Below are 21577 nucleotides of genomic sequence, written 5' to 3' on the forward strand. Positions count from 1 at the left end.
ATCAGGGTTGTAACTAAAAAAGGCACCGAGGAAATGTTGGGTTTTGGTCCTCCTGGACATTCACTTACTTGAAATAGTTTCCAAGGATAACTATAAATTATTTAGAAAATGAATGAAGCCTTATGGATTAGGATTTGCCCTGTTATTAAGGTGTGAGAGAGAGATCTCCCTGCTGCAGGAATTTCCCCTTAGCTCCTCTGCTGAGCTCACTGTTCTCTGAAGGGGCTGATGCTGTTTGCTGTTGAACACTGAATCACAGCCTGAATGGATCATGGGGCTGACAGCCTGGTCCTTCCTGTGTTTAGGAGGCCTGTCTGCATTTATTTACGTTTGGAATGGTCATGGGGTTAAGAAGTTATTCTTCATCTCCCCCTTCTTGTTCTCTATAGATGTCTAATGGAGGAGGGAACATCAGTGCTTGCAGCACAGCAGTAGTTGCTGTGCAGCACAGGAGTGTGCAAGAGCCACATGTGCCCTGCCTTCCAGGGCAAAAGTCACTGTTATTTACTCCTACATTTTTTACACAGTTTCCTGACAGCTGGAGTTAAGAGATGCCTAAGGAAAGAGCTTAGCCTTTGGTATAGAACATAAGGCTATAAAATAGAAATGATCAGGAATCTCACTCTATATACAGCTCATAAGTGAAGCTTCGTGTACTTAAAGAGGCTGTTTGTGAATGTCTGGTTCTGTTGTCTGACTCTAGAGCATTTCTAACATTTATTACTGATCTAATTTACTTTCTAGTCTTAAAGTTAGATTATAGAGGATTGTAAAAGTTACAGATTGTTTTAAAGTAGCCTGTAAATTAGTGACTTGTAAGAAAGACCAAAAGTTCATTACAATCCTGTGTAAAATCCTTTGCATGTAACTATTGAATTTGCAGAGGTTTATGAAATACTCAATTCCACATTTTTCTTTGTTTCACTCTGTAACTATGGAAGGCAAATTTATTAACATAATACCTTGTGGGACACTGGTGATGTTCCCTTGTGACCTTAGAATTTAACTGAGGAGCTGGAGTAGAAAGAGATGTGCCAGCAGTTCTCCCCTTGTCTGCCTGGAGGAGTGGGGACTCCTCCATCGTGGACTTCCCTCCATTTATCTTTATCTTCCAGTCAAGCTATTAATTTGGAACCAGGATACATTAAAGCAGCATTTGAAAATATTCCCAGGAACTGAATTTCAAACCAAATCCACCCCAAGGTGGGGTTACTTCAACTGGAAAGTGGAAGCAATGCCACTACACCAGCTGATCCCCACAGTTACTCACACAGAGCAGCTGGGTGTAAATTTATAAGTTTGAAACTTGAAGGAATTGCTTTCAATGTCTCTAGAAAGCAAGCAGAGTTGGTGACCATTTGAGAAATAATTTGATATAAAGAATAAAAAATGAGAAAGCTGTGTGAAGCTCTGGCTGCAGACTAAGAAACAAAAGCAAAATTTGTTGCTACTATTATTACTTCTCATTCAGATTTTTTTCAGCATCGTTTTCATAGATGGATAAGTATTTTTCTGTGTATGTAAGTACATGTATATATACACACACGTGGCAGGGTACACAGTGAGCTCCCAGCCCTATTCAAATAAGGTGCCCTATTAGTATAAATCCAGGGAGGCAGGTTTCTTCCTGGAATTCCTGACATGTATAAGGAATAAGAGACCATTTTGCTTATGAACGAGTGTGGTACATGTTTTATCTTGTGCAGCTTATTCCTAGCTTTAATGTGTGTCTTTAGGATTTTAAAACTGGCAATGTTTCAGTATTTGTGAGTTACAAGAGATGCTGTGAATGTGGCTGTGGGGACCTGAATCATATTTGCTGCAGGACCTGACAAATCCTGAAGCCTGTGCTGAAGTGAATGTCCAAGAGCAAACACACCTAAACCTCAGCCTTCCCATTGGCAACCTTGGGTGTCTGGTTTAAATAATGTTTCATCATTTCCTTTCTGAAAGTTAACTAGTCATGAAGATTACTGAAAGTTAGAGCTTAACTAATGCCAGTTTGATGTTTTGATGTGATTAACAGATATCGACGAATGTGAGAGAGGAACTCACAGTTGCAAAGTAAACTTTGTTTGTCAGAATACAGAAGGGTCATTCTACTGTGAGTCTAAGCAACGCTGTATGGATGGATTCCTGCAAGACCCTGAGGGAAACTGTGTTGGTAAGTGTGACTAGAATGTGTTTGTAACATGTGCAGCAGCACTGGCCAACCCCTGCTCCTTTTAGCCTGTTCAAGAGGTATATATTGACCCCTTGTATATGTCATTTTCCTCAAACCTTGCTGTGAATTTAAGTTCAACATTGCTGTCCTTTTAAAGATATTCATGCTTGCATGGTGAATTTGAAAGTCTTCTCACAGCAGACCTTCATCAGCCTTACCTTTGTAGCTGAAAGAAAACAGACCAGAAAGGTTAAAAAGCAGCATTTCTCTTGATTCTAATTCATTTTCTTCACCAGATATTAATGAATGCACATCTCTCCCTGAGCCATGTAAACCAGGATTCAACTGCATCAATACTGTAGGGTCTTACACCTGCCAGAGGAACATGCTGACCTGCAGCAGAGGCTACCACTCCAACGAGGAGGGAACCCGCTGTGTCGGTAAGGGCAGGCTCGGGGGCTGGCCAGGTGCCCTCAGAGCAAAAAGTGTATTTTGCTTCTAAAAAGAGTTTCTGAGTTACCTCCAGATTCCTACATGTGTCTAAGGAATGGGAATTTGCTGCATGCATTTGCAGTCCCAGCAGCTCGGGGATTTGTTTGCTCTGCAGTGTGCTGGACTGATGTGTGATTGCTCCATGGAGTTCTTCCTGGAGCTAGGTAGCATTGGCTTTGACTGCAGATGGGAATCCCTGTCTTCCACTTTGGAGTGAATGTGATTTAGCTGCTTTTTAAACTCATGCTGTCAGTCAGAACCATGATCTCTTGCTATCTTTTATAGTATCTCACTGTCAGTGATGTGATCTGCAGCCATGGGATGCAGCAAACAGGAAACACTGAGTTTGTGGGCTCACAAGAGTAGAACCAAGTGGATGTTCTTTGTAGGGCTAAGCATGGTGTTCCCCATCACATCCACTTGTGGGCATGTTTAGGATAAATTCATATTTTCTTTGTGAAAAGAATGTTGAAATATTCATCCAGGCTGGCACACAGCTGGATCCTGATTTGTATTTGTTCCTATGTGTTTAGGGAATTACTGACTCAGAATAGCAGATTTTTGTCTGTTATTAGCATTTGTTCTGCAAATGAGCACATGAGGCATAAGGAAGGGAAAGCTCAGTCCTTGGTGCCCAAGGCTGTGTGTTCTCTGATTCCATGTGCTGTTACATGAGGTAGGAAATCATAAAATGACAGTAGGGGAAACAGAAAAAAAAAAAGACAAATCAGCAGCTGGGTTAGTGATGATATCCCAATGATTTCTACTTATCTTCCCTTTGAATAAAAGGAAGGATGCTAAATAAACAAAAGATGCTTGGTGATGCTGCAGGGAGCTGGAAGACATGTTGGTAGCTATTCATTTGTCATGACTAGCAACTTGCTGTGAAAACCAGTGGTATAGCTGAACCCCATTTCCGCAGAGATTTCTGTATTCACCTTTTTGCTCTATATCCCCTCATTGTTTTTCCCCCAGGACTGTCCAGACAATGTCCAGTGAGAAGGTGGGGAAGATTTAGAAGCAGCAGAAGATGGGAATGATTTATGTGTGCAGCTGAGGCAGTTGAGAAAGCTTCCTAATACAGTTTTGTAAATCCAGGCAAAGCAGTGCAGTCTCAGTTATATACAGCCTGAAATCTTACAGTTCTTACAAAGCCATGCCTGCAGGGAGAGGACTAGAGGGAATGGTCACAAGCTGAGACAGAGGAGATTCAGATTAGATGTTAGGAAAAATGTTTTTCGTCTCAGGGTGTTCAGGCACTGGGATATTGCCCAGGGAGGTGGTGGAGTCACCATCCCTGGAAGTGATAAAAGGTGTCTGGTTCTGGTGCTGGAGGATATGGTTTAGGGGTTACAGCAGTGGCAGGTTGATGCTTGGACTCGATGATCTCAGAGGGCTCCTCCAACCTGATGATTCTAGGATTCTAAAGTGAAGGTCTGAAAATCCTGTCTGTCTCAGCTGCAGTGAAGATACAGTTCTTCAGCTACTTTTGTTCAGCCCTTTTTCTGCCAAGTCAACTGGGCTAGGTATGCTTACACCACCTGAAGTGTGGTGATCCTGAAATTGTGCTTAGGGTGACCACCATGCCAGTATCTCCATGGATGCTATTTTTTTCACAAGGCAGCAGTCAGCCCTGAGCAGCTCAGAACAGCTGCAGTACTAACAGCCTTCACTTTGCATGCCTTGCTAACGAGGGCAGCCTGCCCACGGCAATGATGGAATCACCAGTTCTGGAAGTGTTCAAAAAACATGTGAATATGGCACTTGGGGACATGGTTTAGTGGTGGTGGTGCTGGTTGACAGTTGGACTTGGTGATCTTATAGGTCTTTTCCAACCTTAATGATCCTGTGATTCTGTAACAACTAGGACAAATTAGGTTCCTAAGTTTCAAACTGATGGTATAGAAAGAATCCCCCTTTGCTCCAGAGATGTTCCTAATACAGAGTGACTAGGTGTAACTATGTGACAGAGGAGGAAGTTGCCATTATTCAGACCTCAGTTAGAGCTTTAGAGCACGATGAGATAACAATGCATTGTGATTACTGATGGCATTTGTCTCTGCTTTACATGACTGACAGTGCTGTTAAGGAGCAGGTATAAAACCTGATTATGGGAAACCAAATGTTAAATGGTAGTAGGTGATTTCTCTGTCTTTGCGGTGTGCACTCTGTCCCTTCTGCTGGTCTGTATCTTTTGGAATCTTTTTGGAATGGCTTTTTTAAAGTAGGCAGAGAGCACAGGGAAGAAAAAGAAAAGCATATGGTCCTAATTTCCCCTCTCTGTGATAAAGACTAGATTCTTTGAGGCATTACAATAGCTAATTAGATTCCTGATTCAGATTTATTCACAGTAGTAAAAACATCATCTGCACATGTTTCTCCAGCAGAACAACACTTGTAGGGTCATCTCTGTTTAGAGGATTCATCTGTCTTTAAAATGTTCAGATTTTCTGATTTACTAAATGAGTATTAAAAACTATCTCTTAGATTGAGCTGAGAGCTGCTGTAAGGACTATGAGAGATGGCACACTCTTGATGGGGTAATGCCCTAGAGCTAATTAAAGTGAAGGCAATGGAATATATAACTGGGGACAAACTAATGAAATGGTTGCACGCACAAATTCATTATGAATAAAGCTGCTGCTTCACAATTTTGTGTCTGCATTAGAGACTTCCTTGTTTTGGTGCTACCTCTGGTCTTAAAAGAAAACGAGGAGACAGTGTTTAGCAGAAACCTCCGAGCCTGTCAGGAGTTCCTTGCCTGGTGAGGGGCATTCCCTGCCATCCTGACCCAGTGCCAGAGGTACTGTGTTGGTGGGACTCTGTGCTGTAATACTGAACCAAGTATTTCTTAGTGCCTCTCATCAGGGTTGGTACAATCTCCAGTTTCCCAAATCCAAGTTTCTGCTCTCACTTCCCTGTCATTTCCTCAGCAAGTGATTGCTTCGCAGAGCACTCTTCAAGGCTATTGTTTGATGGAGAACTGCCCAGGAACCCTTTGAAAGTATTTAGAGCTCAAACTTATTACTTCAAATAGGACAGTATGGAGAACCTCCAGCCTAAGACTTCCGTCCTATTTAATATTACATGAACAGGGATTTGCGTTGTAAAAGCAGTTGAAGATGTGAATAATAGGAAGAAGAAGTGGGATCTGGTGGCTTAGGAAATGGCAGAACTCAGAATATGTGCGGAAATACATAATTCTGAGGGTTAATCAGACTTTTTGATGCTTCTTGTCACAGGTGGCAAGAGGGATTTGTTAGACACTGATGAGCTATTTAGTCATGTGGCAAGTCTTGTAAATCAGTGTGTATTGAACCTTTCATCTTCATCCGAGAGTGTTTAAGTGTTTAAGTGAGATTGGAAGTGATGATGTGAGTGGAGAAGCAACTAATTTGTTGGTATTGGATTTTGGATGAGAGGCCATGAGGAATATCAAAATGGGAGTTGATTGGGAAAAGAGAAAAGATCAACATTGGGAAAGAGCAAAAGGTAGACAGCAGGAGTGAGACTGAAAGGGCAACTGGAGATGAAAATAGCAATTGCTTTAATTGATGAACAGAATTTCTGGCTGCTTCTTGTTTTGCTTTAAATCGCTTAGTGTGACTCATGGAATGGCAGCACATCAGAATGGGGTGTTCAAATGTCATGGTTTGATCAGAATCAATGTGTGTTTACATTGAAATGCAGAATATACTGGGAGAGCTCCATTGCAGTTCCAGGCACCATTTTCCTTTTGAAGATAAGGTGCTGCTTTTCAGGAGCTGGACTTATAGACACAGCTGGCTCTGAGAAGAGCAGGGTGGGAAAAGCTAATTGTATTTCTGTCCAGGGGGAGCCCTAACAGTTTCTATTCCTGTTACTTAATTAATTCTTTTTTCTCTTAATAAACACTGATTTTAAGCATGCTGTGTTTAAGCCAATTGCTCTCTCTGCAGATGTGGATGAATGTCAGACTGGTGTACACCGGTGTGGTGAAGGGCAGATCTGTCATAATCTTCCCGGGTCCTATCGCTGTGACTGCAAGATGGGATATCAGTACGATGCCTTCAAGGAGCTGCATTGTGAGGCACAGGGGGAGATGAAACGACTGATTGATTGAGCCTTGGACCTCGAGGCAGTGTTTAGCACCATTGCAGTGTGCAGTTATTAGTTCTGCAATGCAGTGCCTCAGGAGATGATGGAATCACCTCCAAAGCTGGTGCTATGCAGCACGGGTGGCCATTCAGGGCTTTGGGATTTCAGACCAGGTGCCCTTGGCTTGGTTTAACTGCAGGGGAGATGAAACGACTGATTGATTGAGCCTTGGACCTCGAGGCAGTGTTTAGCACCATTGCAGTGTGCAGTTATTAGTTCTGCAATGCAGTGCCTCAGGAGATGATGGAATCACCTCCAAAGCTGGTGCTATGCAGCACGGGTGGCCATTCAGGGCTTTGGGATTTCAGACCAGGTGCCCTTGGCTTGGTTTAACTGCAGGTTATCAGTTAAAGTCATCTGTAAAGTACTTCCCTACGGGTTGTGCTTCTACTGCTGTAGAAATTTATCTGGCTGAAGATTTCCCCACTTTGTTCCTCAGAGCCATGATGCAGCACTTTGTATTTTGTCCCTACTGTACACCAATTAGAGTACAGAGTCAGATAGCATCAAACCTGAGGGTGCAGCATTTCACCCTCTACAGATCAATCTCTGACACTTTCTAAAGTACCCTCCTGCATCTTGTTTGATGCTTGTGTTCCTCAGTTGATTGTGGATTTGCTTGTTGTGCTGGCAGATATAAATGAGTGCTGGAATTACCCCGGACGCCTGTGCCAGCACACCTGTGAGAACACCCCTGGCTCCTACCACTGCACTTGTTCTTCTGGTTTCCGCTTGTCTTACGATGGGAAGCACTGTGAAGGTACCACACGTTTGTTTCCATGAAGAAGAAATTGCAGTGGAAATTAAGGGACTTTAGAGGAGTTGAGGTGAACTATAAAAACAGTAAACCTTATGTGTGCTCAAACCTGCAGATAGTTGAACACTGGAATTGTCAGATGAGTGTTGACAAGTTTCTCCTCTTTCTTCCCTTCCCTCACATACATTTTGCTTTCCTTTCAGATGAGAGAAAAGGAGAGAACAAAGTTAGAATAGGAGACTCTTCATTCAAATTTTGATAAAGATGAAACTTGGTAGTGACAAAACTTACAAAAAAATTACTTTGAATTGTATGGAAATTTTTGGAGTTCTCCATTATTTTTAAAGGCAATGATTGCATATTTTTAGTCAATGTAACTTACGAGGTCTGAAACACATGTCTGCATGTGTGTGTGCTTTCACTGGCATATATAGAAATGACATTCAGGTGCAACAGACACCCTCAGGTTTTCTGGAATTCTGCCTAGGGAGCAGAAAAAAATAGGACAAATTAGTCCATCCTTAGTCACTGTGACCAGAAGGTAGCTGTTTTCAGGGACAGGAGTAGGTGGAAGATACTGTTCTAAACCACTGTGGCCATGTCTGTGGGTTTGTTTTTGGACACAGATGTGAACGAATGCGATAACAGTCCCTGCAGCCAGGAGTGTGCCAATGTTTATGGTTCCTACCAGTGCTACTGCAGGCAAGGCTTCCAGCTGGCAGAAGATGGACATTCATGTAAAGGTAAGGCTGCTGCTTCACCAGGTCAAGGTAAATATGGGTATTCTCTGTAGCACTAAGTGCTCTCTGACTCTGCAGCAGGTGATGTCTGAGGGTGATTTTGAGTTCTACCTGCCACAGGAGCTGCAAAAGGTAACTCCAGGTGTTGGACAGTGAGTTTGTTTTCATGCCTCCTACCTGGAGCTGGAATACACCTGTAGACCATAAAACCAGCAAGGTTATTGTTTCATGGGGCCAGAGCTTATGATTGAAAAAATTAGGTGGGAAGATATATTTACCTGTATTGCATCGATTAAAGCCTCCGCTTGGCCAGGGTTGAGTGAAGCCTCACTCTTGCTGCTGGTTCTGGTGAGTAAATGCAGAGCAGAGTGAGCAGAATGGAGAAAGGAAGGGTTTAACCTGTTTTCTTGAAATTACCAATGCTGACACATTGAAGAGTCTCTAAGAAACTAAGAAACCCACATTTTTCCTAGCACAAGGAAGCCCCCCAAGAAAGCCTAGAAGAATTCTTTTCTATAAGGGAGGTGAGGCACTGGCACAGGTTGCCCAGATTATGCATTCCCCATCCCTGGCAGTGTTCAGGGCCAGATTGGATGGGGTTTGGAGCAACTTGATCTAGTGCAAGGTGTCCCTGCCCATGGCTGGGGGTGGCAGTAGATAAGTTTCAAGGTCCCTTCCAACCCAAACCAGCCTGTGATTCTGTGATTCTATGAATTGCAGAGGTACCAGAGTGAGTTTTGCACTCAGACATGCACTAGACTCATGATTCTTTTCTGGGAGTCCATACTACTTGCAACCAGTATTTTTGGGAACAGTCTTGTGTCCAGCATTCCAGAAAGCACCATCAGCAGTCTTAGAGCAACCTCAGACTTCCATCGTTGTGTGCATGTTTAGGAACATATTAAAATGTGTCCGATGGGAATTTCCTTGTGTTCTGCAGCCTTCCTGTCCAGGTTTCTGTTGTTTTGTGTTTCATACGTGTGTCACTGTGTTTTCTCCCCAGACATCGACGAGTGCTCGCAGAGCGCAGGCATTCTGTGCACCTTCCGCTGCGTGAACGTCCCTGGCAGCTACCAGTGTGCTTGTCCTGAGCAGGGATACACCATGGCAGCAAATGGCAGAACCTGTCGAGGTAATGAGTTGTTTAGGGACTGGAAGGATTCCATCCTGAAGCTTTAATCCCTGGACTGAGCTAAGCCATTATGGTTATTCAGTCAAGTCTCCATGTTTTACATTAGCCCCTGTGAAAACGTCAGTGTTTGGCAAAGTTGCCAAGTATTGGTATCTGCAGTGTCTGCTTTTCCCTGTGTTAGAAGGAAGTGCTGGGGCAACTCAGCTGTCAATGTGAGCCAATTGCTGAAACGAATTCCCAAGGGAGCTCACTTCATCCTTCCAGCTGGGGCACTTGGTTACTTGACGGAGCTGTGTGTGCACCTTGGCACAGCACTGAGTGATCTGTGTGCTCAGAGGTGCCAGATGTGGAAATCTGTGGCTTCGTTACGAGCTGCAGTTTTCTACCCCAGAAGACTGGGAGAGTGTCAGAGCTGCAATGGGAACTTGGCCATCCAGCAGAGTGTCACCTAAGCTTAATGCTGTTGGCATTAGTAAATGTTAGTGTAAATGACATGTATTCTCCCTCACACACCCCTTTTCAAGGATCACAAGAATGTCTTCTGGGAGTCTGGTGGTTTTCATCTGGTGCACAGCTGTCTGGTTCTGAACTAAGCCTCCATTTCCAAAGGGTACACTGGCTGTGATGGTGCTCAAAGATCTGATTACCTTTATGCACTCTGTGCACATTCCTGCACTCGGTTACACTAACTGCCAGGCATTTCCTGCCCTTAGTTTTTCAGGAACCCTTCACATAACTTCTGGTTATGCATCTCCTGTGTTTGAATTCTCAGTGGTAATGGCAGTGAATTTGCACTGAGTAAATCATGAGTAGCATAAGTGTACTTAATCCTGACTTTGGAGCAGTGAAATAGATTAAATCACAAAGTCCTCTTAAAATATTTTAAATATATGTTTTTGAGTTTGGATGCTGTGATATCCATGTGCATTCAAGTTCTAATGTAAAAGTCACCTTTAGAAAACTGCAGCTAGAACCCTCCTCAGGCTTTGTTTGGATTTTTTCCTGCTAACTTTCAGTGTTGGCATGTTAGTTGCCAACTCTGCCAACAGTGAGATCTAGGCTGAGAACGTGTTGCAGAGTTAATAGTGTGAGTCACGATGTTAATCAGTCAGCACAGCTCTCCCGAGCCGAGCTGGAGGCACCCAACATGCTCCAGGTGTTGAAGGTGGAGGACAAGGTTTTGCCACCCAGACCTATGGATCACACTGGCATTGTTTGTGTGGTGTGGAACTCTCCCTGCACACTCACCTGTGTGTAGAGGGTTCCCAGTGCATGGAGTAGACCAAACAGTAACCCTTGGAAAAGCTTTTCCAAGTACCTGGTTACAGGCACCCTCTCTGGAGGGCAGAGCTCATCAAAGGGCAAAACTCAGTGCATGTGTGGCAACCCTTGAGCTGGTGTTTAGGCAGGCACTGGAAGTAGCTCCTGAGTACATGCCCCTTTTTTGGGCCCCTCAGGTTTGTGGTTACAAGTTTGGGCAGGCTTAGATACTGATGTCTGTCTGAAAACATGGTTGGAGTAACACTGTTGGTTGCACTGAGCTCAAGAAGATGATCTTGGTTTCTACTAGCTAAAGATCTGGCTCCAGTGGCTCATCATAGTATCATAGTGCATTAAAGGGTTGGAATGGAGCTTAGAGCTTTTTTGGGCCCCTCAGGTTTGTGGTTACAAGTTTGGGCAGGCTTAGATACTGATGTCTGTCTGAAAACATGGTTGGAGTAACACTGTTGGTTGCACTGAGCTCAAGAAGATGATCTTGGTTTCTACTAGCTAAAGATCTGGCTCCAGTGGCTCATCATAGTATCATAGTGCATTAAAGGGTTGGAATGGAGCTTAGAGGTCATGTCATCACAGTTCCTAACAGAGACTCCCTCTCCATCTTCCCTGGAGCCCCTTCAGATCCTGGAGGGCTGATAGCATCTGAGCAGTTCTTACAAGTTAGTGGTGGTACATTCTTTGTACCTTTTTTTACAAACAGACAAGTTATATCTCATGGAATAGTGTCTCAACATATGGATCTTTTTTGGAGAAACTGCCTGTGGTATTTTGCAGCGCAGCCAAAGCGGTGAAGGGAGTGCTTTCATGGCAATCACTGCAATATGGAAGAAATTTGCTTTTCACCTAGGGGCACTGCTGAGAATCAGCAAGGGATTTACTTTACTTTGATTCTCTCCTACTTCCTATTGTATACTTTTCTTTGCAAGACTTTTAAACCAGCCAGTTCAGTGTATGAGATGAGTTCTTATCCCAGGAGAACAGAGGGGGTGGGAGGTTCTGGTTTCCCTCGAAGAGTCTCTCTCCTCTGTGACAATTGGCAGAGCTGCAGAGCCCTACACAGTCCACATGCTTTGTCTGTTAGCATTTATTTCATTTTAAAGCCTCCGTGCGTTGTCTAGACATTTGGGAGTACACAATGTGACTGCAGATCTTTGCCAATGTTTTCTGCTCAAGCTGGATCCTTGTTGCTGCATCTGGTTTTCAGCGTTTTAAGGTCCATGGCTCAGGCTTGTGCATATGTGTTATTTAGGTAACCACGTTTACACTCTGGGCCATAAAGTGTCTTTGAGCTTTAAATGTTCTTTATTGACTTCTGTAATTACATCTCATGGGAAGATATTTATATTTATCTCAAATTTTCAAAACTGTGTGTTTAGTTCTGAAGTGTTGTTCTTAATTTCCCGTGTTTCACAATAGCCGGGTGGAACTCACATCTCCTGGATCATGAAGTACAGTGGTGATCACTTTGCTTTGTATTTTCCCTTTGCTTTAATGCAGATCAATCTTCTTGCATAGATTTCTTCTCCTGACACAGCCCAGCTTCCTCAGCTCTCACAAAGTCAGTGAGAAGGTTCTGTTGGCTTTTAGCATGGGTTGGTTATATCCTGACAGGATCTGTTTATTCCTGAGGGACAGCTTTTGTCACAACGGGCTGCGAATGGCCAATGTGTAGGTACACACAGCATGTCCCTCCATCCCTTCATCCACACCAGAGTGTGTTTGCTCTGGGAAGGGGAAGGCCCCTCTGCAGACTGGGTGATGGGAGATGTTTGTTTGCTTGGGATTTGTGGACATGAGGGAGGAGCCACTGCACTCACACAGGTTCTGCAGTGTGTGAGTGATTTACAGCAGTGGTCACCTTTCATCAGGGCCTGACCCTTATGCTCCAGGGCCTGCACACACAGTGCCCACACCACACACAAGTCCACACATGTGCTCTGCTGTTGGAAACCAGTTGGATGCTCCTCCAGCTGTTGTGCTGCTCACACGTGCATCGTGCTTACACACTGAGCAGCGTAGGAGCACTGCGCTGGGTTAGATATCCCTTGCATGAACTAGGCAAGCTCTAAGCATGAACCAGTGGTGGTTGAGGGAGTACCAGTGACCTGTGAAGCTGTAAAAATGGGCCCATCACTTTCAGGAAATTTATTTTAAAACTCTCTTCCATCAGAACAGCTGTGGGAAGCTTACCCAACTGTGGGCTGGTCAAGGATGTTCAGGGCTCCACTGCCTTAGGCTACTTCTACCTAGTTATTTATTTCTGTTTCCTTTCAGCCTACCTTATAATACTAGTTATCACACATCTCTTGACACCTCAGGAGCAGGGAGAACATGACTACGCAGCAGTTCTGTCTAGATGTTCATGCTTGGTTTGAGCCAAGCCTGTTCATGTTTGGTATTTATTGCAGTGGGAAGTGGCAGGACAGGAACATCTTGGGGTTTGAGAACTTTTGACTTTCTCATCTTTATTCTTCACTGAAAATTAAACCCTCTGTTCATCAGATGTGTTTGGATGAGGACAACTAGGTTCACAGGAGTGTGCCAGTGGATCCAAAGTACAGGTAAAGAAAAACACTTCCCCTGCAGTAGAAGGCCAGCCCTGGCCACATGCTGGGTGGATGCAGCTGGCCATGCTCCCCTGGGCAGGGAAGAACTGCCAAACAGCATGGAAAGAGTCACAAGCTGCTTGTAGGGAAGAGTGGACTCCCTTGTTTACTGCACACCCTGCTGAGTGGTTCTGTCATCTATTAGTAACTGATAATGTCAAGGAAGGAAATTATTTTCCATATAAGACATCTTAAACATAGAAGAATGTTAGCAGAATTGGAATCAGTGTGGTTTACCCTGTCCCTCCAAATACAAGCAAGCGTCTGAGCATGGAGATGAACCTGACACACCTCACCTGGATATGCACTTCCCACCCCAGGTGTTTCCTGGGGGCTTTCTGCAGTCCTGGCCTGCAGGCACAGGAGCTGAAGAGGTAACACAGTGACTGGGTGGTGAGGATGATCCCTCAGCTCTCAGAGCCAAACCCACAGACTCCTTGTGCTTCTCACACACACAGAGCCTTACAAGCATAACACAGCCCATACACTGTGATTAATTTTTATTTCTGAACTTAGCATGTCTTTTCCTTGTGTTTCTTTCTGTTAGATATTGATGAGTGTGCAATAGGAACCCATAACTGTTCAGCTGCAGAGACTTGCTACAACATCCAGGGCAGCTTCCGCTGCCTGTCCTTCGAGTGCCCTTCCAACTACAGAAAAGTGTCTGACATGTGAGTATGGGCTGTGCAGCAGTGCCAGCAGCCAGGCCACTGCCTGTGCTGTTACCTAGTGCTTTGGTGTATGCGTGGGTGGAGGTGCTCAGAGCTCTGAGAAGCTGCTTTGGTACATGAAGCACATAGGCCTTCCCCATGCAGAGTTTCTGTCTGGTTATCCTTCCTTCTTCCAAGTCCCAGAGACCCTGTTTTCCCTCCAACTGCTGCTCGAACAGCAGGCATCAGAGCCTGCAGCTCTCCTGCTGCAGCTCTAGAAGGGTTCTGTTTATAATTTAGTTTTTCAAAAGTAAGATCTTGTGTGCTGCTTTTATCAGGCAGTAGCTGCCAGGCTGCTCAGTGCTCCACTTTTACAGTGGGGTTGGGGCTCCCTGTTTAATATTCAGATTGCAGTTCCTCAGGGAGTGTTGAAATGTTGGAGGGGAGCAGGATACTGAGCTTGCCAGGCCACAGGGTTCTGGGAATGGCACACCCCCCAGCTTCCAGCTCTGGCAGCTGAGGCTCAGGAGCCCCAAAATCTCCCAATCCACTTCCTGCCTGAGTGGCTGCCAGTGCCTTGGGAACTCATATTTAGTTGCTTATGACTTAAAATATACTTTTCCTGCCTCATGGAATTGAGCAGTTTTTCCAGTTGAAGAGCTTGTTTCCCATTCCCCATGTGTTAGCAACCTTTTCAAGGGGTTTTATTCTTATTTTCTTGAAGCACTGTCCCAGCCCTGTGCTGTCAGTGATGAACCACCAACTGCTCTTCCAAGCTCCTTGCTGCTTGCAGCATGACTCTGGCTCTTTCTTCACTGTGGAGCTTCCCAGCAGAGCTCCCCACATCCATGATCTTTTACTTACACTGCAGCACATTTTATATAATTTACAAATGCTTTCTGAGCAGTGGAAGAGCAGAACAAGCAGCTGGTGTAGTTCAGCATGCTGAGGTTTGGGACTCTGGTTTGATACTTTGCCATGCTCTGAGGTACAGATATTCTTGCCCGATGTTCCACGGACACTGAAGGTGCTTCGTTTCTCATTTCCTAGGAGGTGTGAACGCATCAGCTGCTTTAATTACCTGGACTGCCAGAACACCCCAGTGCGCATCACCTACTACCAGCTGAACTTCCAAACCAACATTGTGGTCCCGGCTCACATTTTCCGGATCGGACCATCTCCTGCCTATGCTGGAGACAACATCATCCTCACCATCACCAAAGGGAATGAAGAAAGCTACTTCAGCACCCGCAGGCTCAACTCCTACACAGGCATCGTCTACCTGCAGCGACAAGTCAAAGAGCCTAAAGACTTTCTGTTGGATGTAGAAATGAAACTGTGGCGCCAGGGAACATACACTACTTTTCTTGCCAAAATTTACATTTTCATCACAGCTCATGCCTACTGAAACCTGTGCTGACCTTGGATTTTATTGGTGCTATGCTCTTTACCTGTTCTACCAAAGCTTAATACTGTTGAACTGGCATTTAATGTATCTAGCCTTTATATTATTTTTCTATCATTGCTTTAAACTTTTTTATTGGTTGTGTAAATTAAGTTAATTTTTATCTTTTTATGTTTTGTTTTCTTATGCAATTCTGTGCATCATCATTTGCCAACAAATGAAGGAAGGGTTAGAAAGGCAGAACATACATTGTGGTAAATGCTGGGACCTTTCCTTAGCAATTGTTTGTAGATGTAGTCACTTCTGCAGGGTATTGCACTACAGAGGAGATGTTCACTTGGGAGTATTGGGAAAAAAACTTTGATTGATTTCTCTTTATGACACAAAGTCATGGTTTGGCTGAGGCAGTGCCTTCACTGAGGTCTCTCTGCTGAGATGCTGTGTGGAAGGCCGTACGTGTCCACTGCTGGGTAACACACCTCCTGGGACCGGTTTACTTTCCTCCTTCCAACTTTCATAATATGTTGCTTTAAAATATATATAAATAAAACTCCACCAGTGAAAAAGCCTATGGATGAGTCTTGCTTTAGTAGGACTACTCATATGCTAAATATGTGCAAGACTGAGGCCTTAACGGGATGTCCTGCTTGAGGGTAAGAGCTCACATTGCCATTTTCAGTAGTTGTCCTTGGAGGTGCTGAGGTTCCTCTGCTCCTCATTCTGTTCAGGGAACTGTAAGTGCAGATTCCATGCTTTATGATTCTTAAAGAAATGTCCAGATGGAAATAAATCATCAATTTCTGCTCCTTATTTAAAGCTTGAGTGTTCCACTGAGGAGTAACTTGCGATTTTAAGCAGACAAAAAGGAGAATTGCTTCTCTGCTTCAGGAAAATTCCTTCAGTTGTGTTACTAAATGTCGCAGAGGAAAATGCCAGTTACACTGGTGGGTTGTATTTTGCCATTTAGAAAATAGCACAACCAAAGTTTTGAGCTAGATTTCCTCTGGTGCTACAGGAAACTGGATGAGGTCCAAAGCTGGAGGCCAGATCTGGCAAAGCACAGCATAATCAAACTATTTGTTAAAATTTAGAAATGAAGATCAGAACTTCTTTGTGGCTCTTTTCTTTCTTTTTTTCCTTCCCAGAAACCCAAAAAGCTCCAGTGTTGCAATTTTCTGAGCTTCCTTTGTTCCAGCTGAGTTATTCTGTGAAATGTTTTAAAGGAAAAACATAGCTAAGATATACTGATGTTGACTACTCTGCAGTTCAGTAATCCTAGAATCCCAGGTTGGATGGGACCTCACAGATCATCTGATCCAGCCTTTCCTGACAAAATAACAACCTGTTTTTCCTACAGTCAATTTTATTTTAACACAAAAAATGGAGACATCAAATCTTATGGCTTTTTATGCCATAATCAACAATTTTACTATATTGTAAAATATTTGTATGAGCTGCATCTAAAACTCTTGTAAGCACCACCTGTGTGGTGAGAGGAAATGCTGTGTGTTCAGTGTATCCCCAGGCCAGTCTCCACCACTTCGAGTCACTTCTTTAATTTGGATCTTCTTATTGATAATAACGTGCAAATCTTTCTGTAACTGAGATCATAAAGTCCTGCAGCCAGGGAGAAGTTACTGCTGTTCCCCAGCTGTAGGGTAAGGGGTATCTGTGAGCTTGCACACATCAACCTTCTCTTCGTTTTTATAAAAATCATTTTGTAGGAGCAATCTTCTTCCATCCATCCATCTTTTGTTTTCCATGGTTAACAGTCTCATAAGCATTTAGCAAGGAATGGCAACTGAGAAACACTTGTTTATGCCATTTGCCATTTCAATGAGTGCATATCTTGCAGCTCCAGGCCTGGCATGGGGCAGAGGCCGTGGCAGCCATGAGCCTTTCAGATCCATTATGCAGTGCACGTGTTAAGTGGTGATACATTTCTCCAAGTCCCAGTGGGGCACATCAAGAGTCACTGAAACTCAGAGTTCTCCATCAGCATTAGGGTTTGATTGAGCGTAAATGATATTCAAGCCTCGACAGTTCTTCTTGTCAGAGAACAAATGGACAAGTAATTTGTTACGTGGAGACCTTTTGCTGACTAAAACTAGCCATAGTCAATCATATTAAGGATCTGGCAGTTTGTAACACCAACTCTTCATTTTCTAGACAGGTAATTGATGAGGAAAGTTTTAGGAAGGGCTTTGCATACTATTATAAGCAAAATGCTATGCTAGAAAAAAGTGTCTTCATCAGCACTGTCCTGTAGCTGTTCCAAAAGGGTGGAAAGAGTTGCTCAGTGCAACTGATCAAAGCAAAGGAAAGGATTACAATAGGTAGTTTCACATTATTCTGCTTCCAGAATAGCCAGAGGAGTGTTCTACCTCTTCCCAGCCTGCGGTGTTTGCCCTGTCAGTTGTAGTGGGAGCTGCAGCACAGGGACAGTCAGCACTGTATTGGCTTTATCCTGGGGCAGAGCTCGTGGCTGAACTTGAGCAGACACAGCCCACTGACCAGCCTGGGTGTGCTTTCAGTGGCTCAGAGTGGCTTTGAACTGGAATTTTAGCCTCCTTCAACTGGTCTAGCTCCTCGGAGGCCCAGTCCCCACCCTTTCACTTTGTTTGACAGGGGAATCTGGATGGAGAAAGTGTGTATCCAGAGGCACAAAAGTTCAGGTCTGGGCTGTACCTCCATGGCCTCTTAGACTTCCTTAAAACAATAATATCTTTCCTGAATTCATGCTTGAACAATTGTATTTTTCTTTCCTTTTCTCCCCCCCCACCCCAACAAGTGAGTTCAGTAGCTTTTCTTTATTCCCTTTGCTTCTTCGTGGCCACTCCAACCCTTTCCTGGTTGAGGTGAATTAAGAACACCTACCCAAGAACTGTGCAAGCTGATAAACTCATGAGGAAGACAACAGCTGCAAACCTGGCAAAGAAAGAATTATAGCAGGCTTGGGGCTCAGATTATCGGTGTGTTCCCCAAAATGGATGTGGCCTTGCTGTGACCTGCCTGAACAATGCATGATCTGCTAGCTTTGCAGGTTACTTACTCCTGCCTCTATGAAATCTGACCTCTCTGCACTCCACTGTTGTATTCCTTGGGAGATCCAGTGATCCCAGAGACTGAGCAAGACCAAATGAGTCGTTGGAAGGAAGAATAAATGTTATTCTGTGTGTTTGCTGGACATTTGAGTGAGTCTACTGCACAATGAAACACCAGGTTTTCTTTTGACTGGAATGTACATAACAGAATTGAAATGGCAGTAGGTTGGTGAGAGTGATATTTTAACCTAATATTTTAAATTGTTCCCTTTCTGCACCAGGGAGGAAGTATTTTACAATCTCTATGTATGAAAAAAATCCATGTCTGTGGCTCACTGCAGGTGTTGACTAGTCCATGCTAGCATTCAGTATTTCAGATACTGCAGGGGGCTACAGGGGAGCCGGAGAGGGACTCCTTGTTTGGAACTGCAGTGATAGGACAAAGGGCAATGGGTTCAAATTGAAAGAGGGGAAACGTGGGTTAGATATTAGGAAAAGGTTTTCTCCTGTGAGGGTGGTGAGACACTGGCACAGGTTGCCCAGGGAGACTGTGGCTGCCCCAACCTTGGCAGTGTTCACAGCCAGGCTGGATGAAACCTTGAGCAACCTGCTCTGGTGGGAGGTGTCCTTGCCTGTGGCAGTGGGTTGGGAACTGGATGATCTCTAAGGTACATTCCGACTCCTAAGATCCCATGATTCTATGATTCCTCTGGGAGCCTGATGCAGGCAAAAGGCATCGGATTGCTCAGCTTGAGCCTTGCTCCTTCTCCTTACACTGCAGCAGAGCAGGGCTCCCCCACTGCTGGACACTGACCTGTTAATTGGGATGGGCCAAAATTCTTACATTACCTCTGAGATACCACAAATAGCTTTTCATTCACTTGCATTTCTGTATCCTTGTTTCTGTTATTCAGCCTAGGGATTCAGGACAGAAGCAGATTTCAGACATATTTTATGGTTTGGATCATCCCTTGAGGTTAAAAGTGTAATAAGGGACATACTACAATAATGTTTTATCATCAGAGCATAAGAGCCTCTGCAAAAGTCTCAGTCACAGTGCCTCTGCCAGCACAGGTGGTGGCATTTTGGAGAGCAGGGGAAGAGCTGAGCCACCCCCTCCTCACACCTGTTCTTCAGGAGGCTCTGCTCCTGGAAGTAGCTCCCTGGCAGGCAGACACACCTCACCAGAGGCAGCAGCCAGGAGTGCTCCTGCCTCTTTGTGCCTTGTCCTGAGCCTGCCCTGAAGCTCCTGTCAACCCTGCTGGCACTGTGGGAAGGATGGATTCTTCCAGTTGCAGCCCAGTGCAGAGGTTTGTTTGGCCCTGGGGTTTTTTTCAGGGAAGACAGTGACTTTTAGTTCCCATAAGCTGAAGCTCCTGTTATGGTGGGGATAAAAAATCACAACATCTGCTGTGAATTTTCTTTTTTTAGCTGAGGTTGGAGAGGAAGAGGAGACCATTGTGGTGCCCTGCATGCTGTGATGGGAGGGGTGGGAGCAGAGCCTTTGTGCAGTAGTGAGTCTTCTGTGGGGTAGCCAAGAATTGTGTTAACTGCATAAATTCACAGCAGGATGTTTTACTTGCTTGGAGTGTGGGATGTTTCGATGGTAACAGTGGGATGGAAGGGCTGAACTGGTGCTGCTGGGGCTTGGGGCTGCAGCAGAAAGGGTGTCTGATCTAACAGCCTGAGGACAGCCCAGTGGGACAGTAACACTGGGCTCACTCCAGGCTGTGCATTGGTCTCAGGTGAGGTGACTTATCCTTACATGTGCCCCAGGGCCAGGTTGGTCAGCACAGAATGCATGAGAAGGCATATGGGAATTAGTTCTGTGCAGGGTTCATGAAATGTGGTTCATTGCTAATAGTCTGTAACTAAAGCATTAAACCAAATCTCACAGAGAAATGCTGAGTTTCTGAAGAGAAACAGATTGTGCAAAGGGCCATCTGAAGGAGTCAGAGTTTAACAGTGTTCCCAACAGAACAAGTAAGGAATGCTCTCCTTTTTGGGGGAAGGGGAAGACCAAGAATCTAATTTTGTTTACAAATAATAGTCAAATGTGCAGAGTACTAAGCTCTCATCTGTGCCACCATTTCTAGAAAGTAGTTATGAAACATATTATTAACACCAGTTGGTCCAATTTAAGGAAAATACATCCAAAATGCAGACATGAGAGAATGGGAGGGGGTAGAAGCCTTTCTCTCTGTCAATGAAGATGCTGTGCAGCAACAGAGACTCCACTGGGCTATGCTCCAGAGAGGGTTCTTGGCTCACTCTGAGTACAGGATCACCAGCTGCAGCAAGATGCACCATAGGAGAGAATAGATCCTCCTCAGCACTGATAGCCAGGAGAAACATGTATGTGGAATACTTTCAGTATGGGAAAAAGACTGCTAACCTTCAATGAAGGACTTGAGGTGGAGCACTGCTGCTTTTGGAGTCTGCATAAACCATGTAAACCAGTGACTGATAAACACCAAGGGATCTTTTGGAGGTAACACACCCTGATGAAAGGTTTGGGTTGTGTTGGTGATGGGAAAGCAAAAGCTCTCACCAACAGATACAGAGGGCTTTCCTGTGTGTTAGACAACACTGCTTTTAACTGTGATTCACATAGGCAAGAGCCTGCACGCTGTGTACAAAACCAGCAGCTACTGATGCAAGTAATCCCATTAACTGGGAAGCCTCGAGTGCTCAACTGGGATTTGGGAGAGCTGGAGTCTGTTCTGGGTTCTGTCCAAACAGGTAACTGGGTGCTAAGCAATTGTGATGCCCATGGTTACAACCTCTATGTGTTCTTGCATCCACTAGAAGAGGTATAAAATAAACCCTCTACTTCACCCTGTAAGAGTATATGTGGTAGTATATCTGTTGTTCTATGTTAGAGGCTGGAATAAATCTTGCTGAGCATTTGTTCCCTTCACCTGAGGATTTCCCAGACTGGGCACCAGAGGTGGGACCAGTGGCTGAAGAGTGTGAGGCTCAGTATGTTCTTGGGTACCACAAACCCAAGTGGTGAGCTGTGCTGTATACCACTAGGCATCTGCTCCTAACTCCTAAGCCAGCCACAAAAAACCCAGCCTCAATAACCTTGAAAATAATTATTTCCTGAGAAAAATACTTAATTTTCTTAAGAAAGTGTTTTCCACAGGTTCCCAACAGCTGTTGACGCAGA

At 44.4% G+C, this 21577-nt stretch overlaps 1 protein-coding gene across 1 annotated transcript in view; it reads left to right on the top strand.

Moving 5' to 3' along the window:
• FBLN2 (fibulin 2) overlaps nt 1-15927 on the top strand; it is a gene marked incomplete at its 5' end in the record, with an annotated part of 36495 nt that extends 20568 nt beyond the window's left edge. The window contains 8 exons of the mRNA XM_009077484.1: nt 2027-2164; nt 2461-2604; nt 6595-6720; nt 7428-7553; nt 8177-8293; nt 9294-9422; nt 13854-13977; nt 15007-15927. Coding sequence (XP_009075732.1) covers nt 2027-2164; nt 2461-2604; nt 6595-6720; nt 7428-7553; nt 8177-8293; nt 9294-9422; nt 13854-13977; nt 15007-15364 — 1262 coding nt within the window. The remainder of the gene's footprint in view (nt 1-2026; nt 2165-2460; nt 2605-6594; nt 6721-7427; nt 7554-8176; nt 8294-9293; nt 9423-13853; nt 13978-15006) is intronic.
• Between the last annotated feature and the right edge of the window lie 5650 nt (nt 15928-21577).

Source organism: Acanthisitta chloris, unplaced genomic scaffold (assembly GCF_000695815.1).
Source record: "Acanthisitta chloris isolate BGI_N310 unplaced genomic scaffold, ASM69581v1 scaffold12666, whole genome shotgun sequence".
Lineage (NCBI taxonomy): Eukaryota > Metazoa > Chordata > Aves > Passeriformes > Acanthisittidae > Acanthisitta > Acanthisitta chloris.